This window comes from Lutra lutra, chromosome 4 (genome assembly GCF_902655055.1).
Source record: "Lutra lutra chromosome 4, mLutLut1.2, whole genome shotgun sequence".
Lineage (NCBI taxonomy): Eukaryota > Metazoa > Chordata > Mammalia > Carnivora > Mustelidae > Lutra > Lutra lutra.
The window spans coordinates 137894230-137909292 of record NC_062281.1 but is presented as its reverse complement, the minus strand read 5'-3'; the positions used below and the strand labels follow the sequence as shown (position 1 = coordinate 137909292).

General features: G+C 34.0%; 1 protein-coding gene across 4 annotated transcripts in view; it reads right to left on the bottom strand.

Moving 5' to 3' along the window:
* The window catches only part of NEGR1 (neuronal growth regulator 1), an 861528-nt gene that overhangs the window by 351746 nt on the left and 494719 nt on the right, over positions 1–15063 (bottom strand). For all 4 annotated transcript variants that reach the window (XM_047727677.1, XM_047727679.1, XM_047727680.1 and 1 more), the window contains exon 3: positions 11366–11491. In XM_047727677.1, coding sequence (XP_047583633.1) covers positions 11366–11491 — 126 coding nt within the window. The remainder of the gene's footprint in view (positions 1–11365; positions 11492–15063) is intronic.

The window sequence follows — 15063 nt, the reverse complement described above, 5'->3', positions numbered from 1 at the left end:
ATATAAACATTTATGTAATACATTTTCCTAATACATGTATTGTGATACTGAAATCATTGTGAAAAAATTCTCTAGAAAAATCTAATTCCTAAACTATAAACAGAATTAAACTATAATCAGCCTCACAGAATGCAATCTTGTCATTTGCAACAACATGGATGGATGTAGTGGGCAAAATGCTGAGTGAAACAAGTTAAGTCAAAGACAAATACTACTATCATTTCATTCCCATGAGGAATTTAAGAAATAAACAAAGAAAAATAAAGAGACAAACCAAAAAACTACCTCTTAACTATAGATAATATACAGGTGGTTATCAGAGGGGAAGTGGATGGGGTCAGGGGAGGGATGAAATAGGTAAAGGGGATTAAAAGTACACTTATCATGATGAACACTGAGTAATGTATAGAATTTTTGAATCACTATATTGTACATCTGAAACTAACATAACTGTGTGTTAATTATACTTAAATTTCAAAAAAAATAAAATAAATTTTAAAAATGTAAATATATATATATATATATATATATATATATATATATAATCATTCCCAAATTCAGTCCACCAAAGGGAGATATAATCTAGTGTGTGTGTGTGTGTAATAAAAATATAATATATATAAATACATATTATATATATATTTTTCCTAATGCCCATCTCCTTCAGAAAAATCAAGTTTCATAAGAAAACAAAGATATTTTATAAAATGCTTTTAAAAGCTTGCTAGGTTTCTGATTTCTGTTTTATAGGGGTAAGCACTTTTCTCTGAGAATAGTGGATTATTTTTTATATTGATTCATCATATCATCAGACTCATTGTTTATATATTTCTTAAAATAATGAAAATGTTCTTGCTTTCTAAATGCAAATAGCAGGCATTAACGATTCTGAATACAAACAGTTCCTCACAGCCCACCACTAAGAGAAGTAGAGAGGACTCTGGAAACAGACAAATGAAAGTTAAAACTCTCAGAACAAAGAGACACTTTTAACTGCATATATAAATTATTGGTGTGCAATCTTATGGTAAAAGTTTAACTTGCCATCATTATGTAGATTCGTTCATTATATAATTATCCATTATGTTAAGCCATTATGGAAATTCACAAAAGCTCCACATAGAGTGTAACTCTACAATGGAACTAGAACCATAGCTTATAATCTGAAGATCTGGTATTGTTGAAATGTCATCAGCATAAATTGCTGGTTTTACTAAATGTTTCTTCTTAACATTAAAGAGTAAAGTACAGTGTCAGGATTGCAAACCTGAAAAAAGACTCCTAAAGAACTGCAATGTTTGGGTGACAGGCTACCAGCTTACAAGGATCACATATACAGACTCTTCATCATATCCCCTTGATGTTGGCCCAGCACTCAAGTGTTTCAGAGACTTAACTTTCACAAAAGGGAAATAACAACAGAATTAAGAACACTAATAGAAAGTAATACTTTTTAGTTTGTACTGTATTGACTTAAATTATTTTCAGAATTATTTTAAATGATAGAATGGTATACATGTGTTTTAGTTAATAATTTCCATTTTTTTACAGTTTTCTATTTTTTTGATAATAGTAATTAATATTTCTGTCTTAAGATTGAATTTGATTATCTTTAAAGGTTGTAGAAGTTTTAATGTGCTAAGCCTGTATGTCTTACAGTTAGGACATAAAATTTAAAATCTAAACCTCTTTTAAAATATCTAAGGCAGAGGTCAGCAAACTTTTTCTTAAAGGAACAGACATTAAATAGTTTAGACTTTGTGGGTCAAATGGTTCCTGCTACAATTACTCAACTCTATATTGTAGTGTGAGAAAGCATTCATAGGCTATATATAAAGTTGTGACCATGACTATGTTCCAACAACAACAACAACAACAACAACAACAATTAAAACTTCATTTACAGAAATAAACAGTAAGCCAGTTGGCCCACAGGCCTTAGGTTACTAACCCATGACGTAATGAATACCGACTTTGTTTATCCTGAAATGGTTCTCATTTGACAATTTCAAGATCCTTAAAATCTCTTAGTTTGACAATATCTATTATATTCTTTTTTTTTTTTAAGATTTTATTTATTTATTTGACAGAGAGAGATCACAAGTAGACGGAGAGGCAGGCAGAGAGAGAGAGAGAGGGAAGCAGGCTTCTTGCTGAGCAGAGAGCCCAATGTGGGACTCGATCCCAGGACCCTGAGATCATGACCTCAGCCGAAGGCAGCGGCTCAACCCACTGAGCCACCCAGGCACCCCTCTATTATATTCTTAATGGAGAGTTTATGCTATTTATTTTATAGCTGGGCTAGACCCATAGCAATACTTAAGGAAAGCATGGAAAACACTGCTTTTTAGTTTTCAAAAGTTCTATACGTTAATCCACAAGATTTCCAAATATTGCCTGAAGGCCATCTTAAGGCTACTTGAATGTTAAATAAATGCATGTTTTGTTAAACTCAGTATTCCAACCCAGGCAGAAATATCCTCAAGAAAAAAGGTAAAATCAAGAATTCTCAGATGAAGAGTAGTGTAAAAGAATTTGTCTCCAATGGGCCTACCATAAAAAAATGGCTAAACAAAGTTTTCTAAATAGATGAGTAATAGTAAAAGAATACATAAATACAAAAAACTTCCCTTCTTGAGTTTTCCAGTACATGTTTGACAGTTGAAACAAAAACTATACCAATATCTAAGGTAGTTCCCATGTATGCAGAAAAAAACTCAAGATTGTTATATTAAAAAACCAGGAGAATAAATGGAGGGAGGGTTTCTATACTTCACTGGAACTAGCAAACCGTGGATACCCATAGAATATGATAAGTTATGCTTTTATTATGTAATATTATTAAGTCTTTGTAAAGAAACACACTGAAAAACACTATAGATAAAACAAAGCAGAAATTTAGAAAAAATACTCAAGTAACCCATAGAAAGGTGGGAAAAAGAAAACAGAGAAACAAAATCTAGAAGGAACAAACAGAAAATAACAATAAATAAAATAACAATAAAAATAAGATACCAGTCATAAGCAAATCAATCATTAAATTAAATGTAAATGGTCTAAATATACCAAGGAAAATACAGAGATTGTCAGAGTAGATTTTTTTGAAGTGTCCTATCTACAAGCTGTCTACAAAAAACCCACTTAAAATATAATACAACGTGTAGATTGAAAGTAAAAGGACAGAAAGAAAAAAAGAAATGGGATTGTTCATAATAGCTTTATTTTTTACAGCCAAAAATTAGAGACAATGAAAATATATTAAATATGTTTATGTTTAAACAAATTATGGTACATTCCTATCACTAGGTACTACTCAGCAATAAAAAGGAACAAAGTATTGATATGTGCTAAAACTTGAACAAATCTCAAGAGCATTATGTTGAATAAAAAGGAAAATTCAAAAGTTCACTCACTGGATAATTCCATTTACATACATTCTTTCTTTCTTTTTTATTTATTTTTTTAAGATTTTATTTATTTATTTGACACAGAGAGATCACAAGTAGACAAGCGGGCAGAGAGGGAGGGGGAAGCAGGCAACCTACTGAGCAGAGAGCCTAATGTGGGGCTCAATCCTAAGACCCTGGGCTCATGACCTGAACTGAAAGCAGAGGCTTAACCCACTGAGCCACCTAGGTGCCACATATATATTCTTTTAATGATAAAATTATAGTGAAGAGGAAGAGATTAGAAACAGATCATCAGGGGTTAGGGATAGTGGATAGAGAAGTAGAAATGAGTTCAAAGGGATAGCATAAGATAAACCTTTGTGCCAAGAGAAGAGTTCTGTACCTTGATTGTGGTCGTGGCTCCATGAATCAACTCATATGATAAAATGATATAGAATGGGGAGCCTGGGTGTTAGTCACTTAAGCACATGACTTTGGCTCAGGTCATGATCCCAAAGGTCCTTGGATTGGGTCCCACATCAGGCTCCCTGATCAGTGGGGAGTCTGCTTCTCCCACTCGTCTTTCCCCTCCCCCTACTCATGCTTTCTCTCTCAAAAATAAATCAATAAAAATTTAAAAATATGATATAGAACCATATACATGTATTGCACTAATGTTCGTTTGTTCTGGTGTCAGACTATAGTTACATATGATGTAACCAATTAGAGAAATTGGGTGAAGGAAACATGAAAGCTCTCTCTACTAACTTTGTATTGAAACTAGAAGGAAAATAAAGGGCTGATTTATATTTAGGGGTATGTGTGTCTTTATATTAAAGGGTAGGAGTTGGGGGATATGAGAAAAGAAATACTTCCTTGCGTCATAACCTGTTAAATTTTAATTTCTAGTGCTAAGAGGCTATGTGGGTAGCAAAGACAGATGGCAGCATCTATTAACTCTGCAATATTTATGGAGTCCTTACTTTGTATCAGGCCTTATGCTAAGCCAAGTGTTACAAAGATGAGTAGTTTCTGGGCAGAAGGAATTCCCTGTTCCCTGAAGCCACAGACAAAAGACCAAGGACTACAGTTTAGAGAATTAGTTCCACACAAAGTGATGGCACAAGGTACTAGGCATCTATAGAAGAAGCACCCAGGGACCCCTGGGTGCTCAGTCGATAAGTCTCTGCCTTTGGCTCTGGCTCAGGTCATGATCTCAGGGTCTGGGACTGAGCTGTTTCTCTCTCTGTCAAATAAATAAATAAAATCTTAAAAAGAAGAAGAAGAAGAAGAAGAAGAAGAAGAAGAAGAAGAAGAAGAAGCAGTGCCCAAGTTATCCTGCATTGCTCAGGACCAATTTTATAAAAATTTGAAGGATGAGTACGAGTTTGTCACTTGTATCAAGGGAGGAAAAAAAAATCCTATTAAAAGAAATAACATGTATAAAAGTAGAGAAAACAAATTTCCACTTTGACTAACTGGATGCATAGTTTTGTCTCCTTGTCAAAACTCTTCACTTCTTATTTGCTCTTTAATTATCCACAACTGGGTTTCTGACCCATTGTGTCGCTGAACTGCCACAATGATCTCCAAACTACCTGACCTAAAAGTAACTGCTTGGGTCTTATCTTATTTGACCTGATTGACATTGTTTATCACTCACCATTCCAGGAAAACTTTTCCTGTTTTGGTCTCTTAGCAATCGTGTTTTTCGGTTTTATTCCTTATCTCTGACCACTTGTCTATGGTCTCCTTTAAAAGGGCTCAATAATTGTTGATATAAACAAAAGTGTCAAGGGATTGATGTCAGAAAAGAATAACTTGAGTTTGTGGATAGGATGGAGTCTATAAAGGGAAGAGTTTAAAGATGCAGGGAAAGAGGAGATGTTTAATGGAATAAGGAACTGACAAATGGAAACCAGAACATTACAGTACAAAGGGACATAACTGAACAGTCTTTATTTTGAGTTAGGCAAGAGCCTTAACTCTTATGGATAATTAAGGGCAATAATATTCCATCAAACAGAACTATGCATAGGGAAATTAGACAAAAAAAGAGTTTAAGGGGCACCTGGGTGGCTCAGTGGGTTAAGCCTCTGCCTTCAGCTCAGGTCATGATCTCAGGGTCCTGGGATCAAGCTCCATGTCGGGCTCTCTGCTTGGCGGGGAGCCTGCTTCCCTCCCTCTCTGCCTGGCTCTCTACCTACTTGTGATCTCTCTCTGTCAAATAAATAAATAAAATCTTTTTAAAAAAAGAGTTTAAGACATACAACTTAGTGTTTATGATACTTTAGCTCCATATCCAAAAGAATATCTTTGTCAACTAATAAATACCAGCAGGGTAGAGTGAGAACATGTCTGAAGATTCCAGATATCAAGGTGTAAAAATGAACTAGAAAGCAATTAAGATGTGCAGCAATGAATAGTAAGTAAATTGGATAGAGGCTTTCAAAATGCCCCATATTTGTTATCTGTCTGTAATCTATTACTACCTTTTTTGTATTTTTTTGTAATTTTTTTGTAACTTATTTTTTTTTAGAGATTATATTTAGTAACTTATTTTTTTTTAGAGATTATATTTTATTTATTTGACAGAGAGATAGACAGTGAGAGAGAAAGAGAGGGAACACAAGCAGGGGAATGTGAGAGGGAGAAGCAGGCTTTCTGCCCAGCCAGGGAGCCTGATGTGACTTGGGGCTCTATCCCAGGACCCTGGGATCATGACCTGAAGCTGGAAGTAGACGCTTAATGACTGAACCACCCAGGTGCCCTGGTAATCTATTATTTTAAAATTTATCTTTTAACTTTTCCTATTTTTTTTTCCTGACTGGTCTAGATCTATTAATGCAATGATTTATGGTTAAGAACTTTATTTTGAATATAAAGATATTCAAACTCAGATGCCTTGTATAAATTTGTCAATGTTCTCTAGAAGTTTTAAGTGGGTTTTAGCATTATGATACCCTTTTGAGAGCAGCTATGTGAACTGCATTCAAAAGTTATTAGTAAGCCCTTCAATTTTAGAAATAGGGTTGGAGATTCCATTTGATCAAAATTTTAAATAGATTTCAATAGTAAATTAATAGTTACTATTATAGGTTATTTATTATAAGTCATGGACTCTGTTCAAAGCTCTATACTATCCCATTTAATACTCATATAACAATTCTGTGAAATGGGGATAATTAGCATCACTATTTTATATTTAAAATTTAAACAAGTTAACAATTTTGTCTAAGGTCTTATAGTTTGTAAGATGAAGATCTGGGTCTCACATCCAATTCTGACTGATATAAAGTTCATGATCTTAATCACTGAACTATACTGGCACCATCTAATGCCTAAGAAATTACCAGCAGGAATGAAGGGAATCATATACCTTATAATATGAATTTTGAGAAACCCTTGAAAATTTTCTAAGTTTATAAGAAATTAGCCATAGATTAGGTAAAGCAGTAGTATCTCCTATAAATAAAGACGTATGAACCTATCTAAATCTCTCACGACAGAACAATTGCCTCCTTACATTTTGCTTGATATAAATACAATTTTACTACTAATTCTATAATCACCCTCCCCTCTGTATGCACACCAGGTCCCAGGCCCTATTCCAGCATTGCTGTTAGATAAAACCAAACAAAATAGGATTAGTCCTTTGCACTAAAGTTATTTAATTTCTTTTGGTTAATGGAATCTCATAGAAAGTAGTCTAGATGTCTGAGTTTCTGATAATTTTACTATAAAGTAGATCAACAGAGTTACATATTTTAAACCAATGTATAACTGTCACAACCCCAAGTAAGCACTATCCAATCACTGAAGTAATGTAAAACGGTTGATTCCAGAGATAGGGCAGCTAAAATACAAGACAAAGCTGGTATATTTTGTCATGCCAGAAGGTAAGAAAGTGCTAAAAACAAACAAACAAACAAAAACACAAAAACAAAACAAAACAAAAACACAAAAACCAAAAAACAACAACAAATGATGGGATCACATCACAAGGACACAGGAATCAGAATGAAGTAACTTCCACTCACCAAATAAAGAACAATTCAAGCATCAAAATAATTAAAGACAGTAATGAATTATAAACAGTTTTAAAAAGATGGGAATTTGTGAGCTTCTGCCATTATAAATAGAAAAAGGGAGGAAGGGAGAGAGGGAGGAAAGAAGGAAGGAAGGAAGAAGAGAAAGGGAAGGAAGGAAGGAGAGAGAAAAAGAAAAAAAGAAAGAAACAAAGAAACAAAGAAAGGGAGAGGAGGGAAGGAAGGAAGAAAGAAAGGGGGAAGTGAGGTTCTTTCTTACAGCAGAATGCCAATGCTAACTGGTGAAAAGTAGGATTGCTCAAGCTAGAAAAATCCTCACTTTGTAAATCATCTCAGTAAAGATTAGTTCACAAAAGAATCACTGATAATGCAAAATCTGAGGGAAGAAGGTTAACAAGTAACAGACATTTGCATTTAATGTTTTGTAAAATCTCTCCCTATTGCTTATTGGCAGCACAGGGAAGGAAAAAACAAAAGGAACTATACAATGCAGAAATCAGACACCTTGATTAGGTAATCAAGATTAACATGCAAATAAGGGACAGATGGATATCCTCTGCCTCTGGATATCACTCCCTGAGAAGTCTACAACTTTACTTATTTAGACCCAGATGGGCATAACTAAAACCTAATCATGAGGAAACATGAGTCAAGCCCAAAATGAGAATTATTCTATTAAAAAAGTGGGGTGGCATATGCATTGTTGAAAAATATGTGTTTGGAAATGACAAAGAAAGACCAAGGAATTCGACCCCAGAATAAAGAAGTAAAGGAGAAAAGTGATGTGACAATCATAATATGATACTTGGATTTTGCATGAGAGGGGAAAAAAAAAAAACTATAAAGGACACTATTTTATCAATTGATAAAATTTGAATACGAATAGTAATGGGACAAAAGTATGTTATCTATGTTAAATGTAAACAAGCTGAAAACAGCACAGTGGTTATATATAAAAGAATGTCCTTATTCCTTATTTTTCAAGAAATGCACACTGACAAAACTAGGAAGAAAAGGGCACAATATATGCAGATTGTTCTCAAATGATTCAATGAAAAAAAAATATAAATTTCCACATTTATATACTCTACACACAGCAAATGTTGAAGCCAATGGGAAAAACAATGGATAAAACTGAGTAAAGGATGTAGGGAAGAGTTGGTATTATTTCTCAATTTTTGGATGAATTTGAATTTAATTCCTAAATACAGACTAGAAAATACAGAAAGAATTTATCAGCATGCATAAACTCTAAGGAAGCTCACATATTCAGAAACTTCTCCAGAAAGATGTTTTGCCCAAAGTATCCTGAACTGTTTGAACTAGCAAGTAGAATGACACCTTCAGGTGGTTCAGCAATGTTTGTGGTATGCTTGAATTCACAACCTTTTTCTTTTCCTTTTATGGATTAGGGAGAAGCTCCGTGGGGCTATCATCCGGTGGCCAGACATTTTTTTAGTGAGTTTTAAAACTGATATAGACCATGAATGAGTCAGTAAGAATTCACAAAAGTACGGGTTAAAAAACAATCTAAACAAGTCACACATGTACAAAAACTAGCCATTATTTCTAGTATTGACAGGGAGTATATCTGGTTTTGTTTTTAACACTCTCCACTGTTCGTTCATATGGTGAGCACACTTTTGAGACACATTTTCTTTTGTGATATAGCAAAAGATGAGAGTATGCAAACTGTTGATATTTTTTGGATAAAATATAGACAGTTCAATGACGTTTATAATTTGGCTTTCAAATATAAACATGTAAGTTGAAGAAATTTAATAAAATTATCAGACATGTTACTTAAAGCAGAAACTCCATGGTGCTATGCATTTGAATACAGATCATTAACAAATGATAATTTGAAATTATTGGAAGCATTTATAAATATATAAGCCATGTCTAGCTATTCATTGGATAACAGTTAATATTTATGCTAATTTTACTCATTTGCTCTGTATGGCGGGATCAGAAAAATAAATCCATGCACAGTTTAACTTATAAACCCAATCTGTCTTCTTTCAGCTTCATGATGTTATCCATTATCATTATTCTAATAACTTCACTAACCAACATTCACGCTATTTAATTAAACCAAAATGTATCCAAGCACTTAAAAAAGAAGAATATGCATAATAACAAGAACTGCAAAGCAGGAGAGCTCAGTCCAAAATATTAATCTTAAATTATATGAAGATGGAGATTATGTGCTTCATTCTTACAAAAATTATATTGCCATATCAGATTTAAATCCCTGGAAAGATGATTAAGAATCAGCCATCCATTTGCATATCACCTTATACTTTTTAAAGCACATTTACGCTTATTATCTTCTTTGAGTCTCACAATAGCTAGGGATTTTTATTATTCAATTTTTGGAAAGTAGACAAGGAGGTGAGGGTAACTGAGGTGGTGAGATTTGCAGGGGGATTGGCTGAACTGAGGGATAAGGACCTTGAGATAAAAGCAGATGCATGCTAACCATTAGTCCTTGTCTCACTTAGACCCCACGGAGAGTCCTGCCACTCATTCAGTGCTCATATACTGGTTTTATGATTCTGTAGCTGCTTTAAGGAGAGGAGTGTTGGCAGTCAAGAGCACACTCATGCTTCAGAAATATTATAGGGGCCATAATGCATATTATATAAGTGTATACTGCTGTTATATTGATTTTTTCCTCACATTAATAGTAATACTTAGCATGTGATGTAAGTTTCATTAGACCTCCTGCATAAATGAGGAAACTGAAAGACACTTAAGGATAAGTGATATTAAAGTAAGCATTAGCAGATAAAAAGGATGTGGCAATTGTACTCTTTTGACACCTCTATAAAGGGTGCCTTTCTGATTTTTTTAAAAGCAATTTCATCACACTAGCCTTGTTAGAGCTATTTCCACCAAAACTATAAAACAAATAAAATCAAATTTCACTCACTGGAAACATGGTGGGATCTTACTCGTTAAAAGTACCATGTTACTTCCAGGGTACAACTCAAAGCTTGATAGTTCAAATATTTAAACTTGACACAAATTGGTGATTCTGTGAAGAGTAGCTGTGAAAAATCTTTTTTTGATGATGATTATCCCCAACTTCCTAAAGTTGTTGTAATCTCTTTAGGAACATGTGCACTGTAGCAGAAGTTACCAGAAACCCTTAAAAATGTTATATCCCTGGGGCGCCTGGGTGGCTCAGTGGGTTGAGCCGTTGCCTTCGGCTCAGGTCATGATCTCAGGGTCCTGGGATCGAGTCCCGCATCGGGTTCTCTGCTCGGCAGAGATCCTGCTTCCCTCTCTCTCTCTGCCTGCCTCTCCATCTACTTGTGATCTCTCACTGTCAAATAAATAAATAAAATCTTAAAAAACAAAATGTTATATCCCTTAATTTCACCTAGCTATGTGATCTTGTACAAGTTACTTAAAGTCTTGTGTTCTTAGGTCCCTCATCAGTTAAAATTTAATTCTAACTGCCAAATCCCTGATTCTGAACTGCATTTTGAAATTAGACCTAGCAACCTCGTAATTTGTATAATTTCATTCTCTCTTGATTACCTTAGCAGTTCATGCTGGCCTATTAACATGTGAATGACGATTGAATAAAAGCCTTACACATTTAAATGAAGATATTTCTCTTGTGATATTTCCATTTGAGCTTTTTGTCTATTGATTTGTGATTATCCAGTATACTAAAATGAAAATAACCTTGACTAAGAATCAAGAGACATAGATTCTGTTCTGGGCTCTGACAGAAACTGTTCATTTATTTAACTTCTGTAAACTACTGTGCCTTCAGGTATAAAGACTAAATATAAAAATATGCACCCTGCTTACCTCATGAAAAAAATGTAAAAAATATAAGTAGACTCTTAGTGAGGTTACAAGAGAATACTGAACAGCAGCACAAGCAACACTGATATATTTCTGCTTTACCTGATGGGGAGATGTGCCGCCAAGAAATGGAAGGCTCTGGTTTTCCAGTGGCCAAGCAAGTCAGGGTGACATTGGTTCCTTCATTGATGGTCATATCACTTGAGATGTCATATATCTTCGGAGGAACTGAAATGACAAAACATGTAGTGGTAAGAAAAATACATAAAAAATTCTGTTAAACTATATATGATCAACTCCATGATACTATACAATAAGGCTGTGGTGGTGAAACACACTCATGGCCCGTGGTCACCTCTCAAAGGAGATTCTTGAGATCCTCAGGACTCTTCTAGAGTTTTCTGTTCGCTTTATTTTTCTCTAATTTTTAGATATGAAATGCTTCAAAATAAATGGAATGTTTAATAACAAAAAATCTGAATTATTTACTTAGATTAAAATTTTATTGCGCATGCTTTGTGTTAAGTCAACTAGTATGTAGCCTCTCTGTCTGTTCCATCTATATATCTTCACTATAATGATGGTTTCCTTGTGGAGAAGATGTAATGAAAATGGAAATCTGGAAGAAATGTAAAATAGAACAGTTTTGCCTACATGCTCTTTTAATTGCTGATTGAGGTCAAACGTGTAGGATTAGGAGATACGATTTCAGGGTTACAATGACATTTGTGACCTCAGTTTTCTAACTGCCAGGTAATAGGGCTGAACTTTCTAACCATTTATATTTGAAGGGACTCATTTTCTAAGGGTTTGAAAGGTGTCCTCATTAAAGAGTTTTCTTGTCAGTGATGGCTGGAAACCACTGGTGAACACAGATCTCATCACTCTGGGATTTCTTAGAAACTTTGTTATGCTTACTATAAATCTCCTAGAGTGAAGGGTTTGTTTATATGGTCTTTTTTTGTTTGTTTGTTTTTTTCCTTCCTGATGTACTAGAATAGGGATGCTTTTATTGAAGAGCATTTGATAAAACTAGTGACCATGGAATGCACTTTGGGAATGCTGGATAGGAAAATCTCTAAATGAACTTCCAATTAAAATGTCCATATTCCCTCAAATATCAAATGGTCTCACTTCATCCTCAAATCATTTTTGAAATCCTGGGTTCTCCACTAGCTGTGGTATCCAGAGTAAGGTACATATTACATCTCAGGCTCACTGTCTCCATCTGAAAGCTGGAAAAAACTACAACTGCAACCCCATACAGCTGTTGTGAGGTTTAAATAAGCCAGCCAGGATGTTTTAAAGAACTTAGCATCAGTATTAGCTGTTATTATTAGATGCCTTAAAATGCACATATGGCTTTTTAATTTAATTTCACTACTGTCTTTTTCCCATGTTTTCATCACTTCATCAGTTTGTTGGTGTGTAAGACTGGCCTGTGCTATAAGTTTAGTTTACTCTATACGAATAATAGTATGTTTAAATTTCAGATTGAAATTAATAAATGCAATTAGATATCATGATAATACTTAGAGAAATATGCCTTTTACCAGATTTTTTTAAGTTGTTCCATTCTTGAGCTTCCCATATGCGAGAGATACACATTCACAGTTATTTTTAAAAAGGTAATTACAATTTGTTAGAAGGACAAATTAAGTCATCTATACTTTGAATATCATCTTTGATTTTTTGGAGAAACCAAAATTTTGCAACAAAAAAACCCTAGAATTATTTGATTGTAAATATAAAGTTTTCAATTATATGTAACTGTTGCTAGGACTGGAAAAAAAATGCTTATTTCTAAGTAATATACCATTCTGTTTCTAAATGACATTCTCTAACTGGCATTTAAAACATATTATTATTAAACTCTTCAGTGAGCTATTCCCAGGCTAAATAAATAAATAAAGTAAAATAAAATGAAATAAAATAAAATAATGACCATTACAAGTAGAAGACTCTTTTTAGCTTAACTGAAACAGAACAGAAATAAAGACATTATGATATCCTATGAGGACAGTAAAGTGTGTATGACTCATTGGTGAATAGGAAAGTTAATAACAATCAACTTACATTAAACAAAACTATTACCTGGATATGTGGATGTAGGTACATGTTTGAAATAGTGAATTATGATATACATGTGTACATATGTACATACACACACATAATTACATACATACCAATGGCCACTATTTTTAAAAAGTTATTTAACACTTTCCTTCTTCATACAAAAGACAGTACACAGAGATCAGTCTAATTTACATATTCCAAACATATAACTAATTCAACTTTAGATAGTGGTATATATTTTTAAGGAAAATGATGGAGTGCCATAAGACCATGAATTCCACCTTCTATATTATTTTGCCAATTCATTCTGATCTTAAAATAGTTTTTTTCATCTTTACACGTCTATTTACATTTAAAGTGGTAAACTAATATTAAGCACACTATTTGGCTTCACAGAGAAACAACCAAGTCCCTTAGCAATAAACTTAGATTTGACATTTAACTTTGGGAAAATGTGTGGTGGGGGAAGAGTGTCGAATTCCAGGTGTGACATGTCATCTCAGTGATGGCAATTGCCTCCCAGGGCCTCATAATTCAGGATATACTACAGGGAAGAAACATCTGGAAAGAGGACGTTAGTAAAGGGAAATCCCTCTGGCAAGGCTCTTCTCCCCAGAATGCATCACCTGTTGGCAGCAGATGCTGTGTAAAAAGAACCAGGAAAATCCTTCACAAGCATTGTAGCTTATGGAGGCAAAAACAGGTGTTGGTTTGCTGACTATTCAAAGCCATTTCATATTCAGTTCAAGACTGCAAACTTTTACTGAGTATTATGGAGGAAATAATTCTGGACTCACAGGAAATGCAAAATCTCCAAGGCATAATCTTTGCCCTCAAGGAGCTTAAAATTAAAAGAGGGAGGCAAATAGTAAGTAACTGAGAGAAGACAAATATTTTCCATGTTTTCCTTTTCCATTTTACATGAGTAACACATGTCTAATAGGTATGCCTTGTGGGTTTAAAACAGCAAACATTATGTTTTATGTAAGTTTCTTTTAAAGTGAACCATGTGGGATAGTTTATGTGCAAAGTTATTCAGTGTGGTGCTATTTATAATAGAGAAAAACTATGAATAACCTCAATGTAGGGCAACAGAAATAGAGGTATTGTTAGCTCTGCATCCAGAATAAGGTTATGGTACTGGGAAAGGACTTGGTATGATCTGAGGGAGCATCAGACTAGGAGAAAATAGAAGAGAAAAAAGATGCTTCTACTCTGGGTGACATAAGCAAGGAAGAATGGTGATGTCTCAGGGATCTTAAACCCATCTAGTTCTGGTAGCTCTTCCTATGATATGCTTTGTGTAGAAATCACGCATGCACACAGGTCAGAGATCTCTATTGAACTCTGTGCATGACAAAGCAGAGTGTCTTATGGCATTTCCAATGCTCTATGCACCTGCACAGAAAAGCAGCAATGAGGAGAGTTAAAATATCTTACTGTCCTAGGTGTATGTTCCTTTTCCATACACCTTATATTAAACTTCCTGAAATTCTTTTCATTTAGAAATTGAGCTTAAAATTAGTTTGAAAAGGAGCAAATGTGTTCAATTGCACAATTTTTAAATCACTAAATAAGTACAGATTTTAGTAGCATTTTGAATTGTCGTGTACACATTCAAGTATTTATGACCTAGAGCAGATTAATAAAGGGATAAATTATTCATCAAAATGTAAAACTGTTTAATTCATAGGAAGTAATTATTAAAACATTATCATCATTTT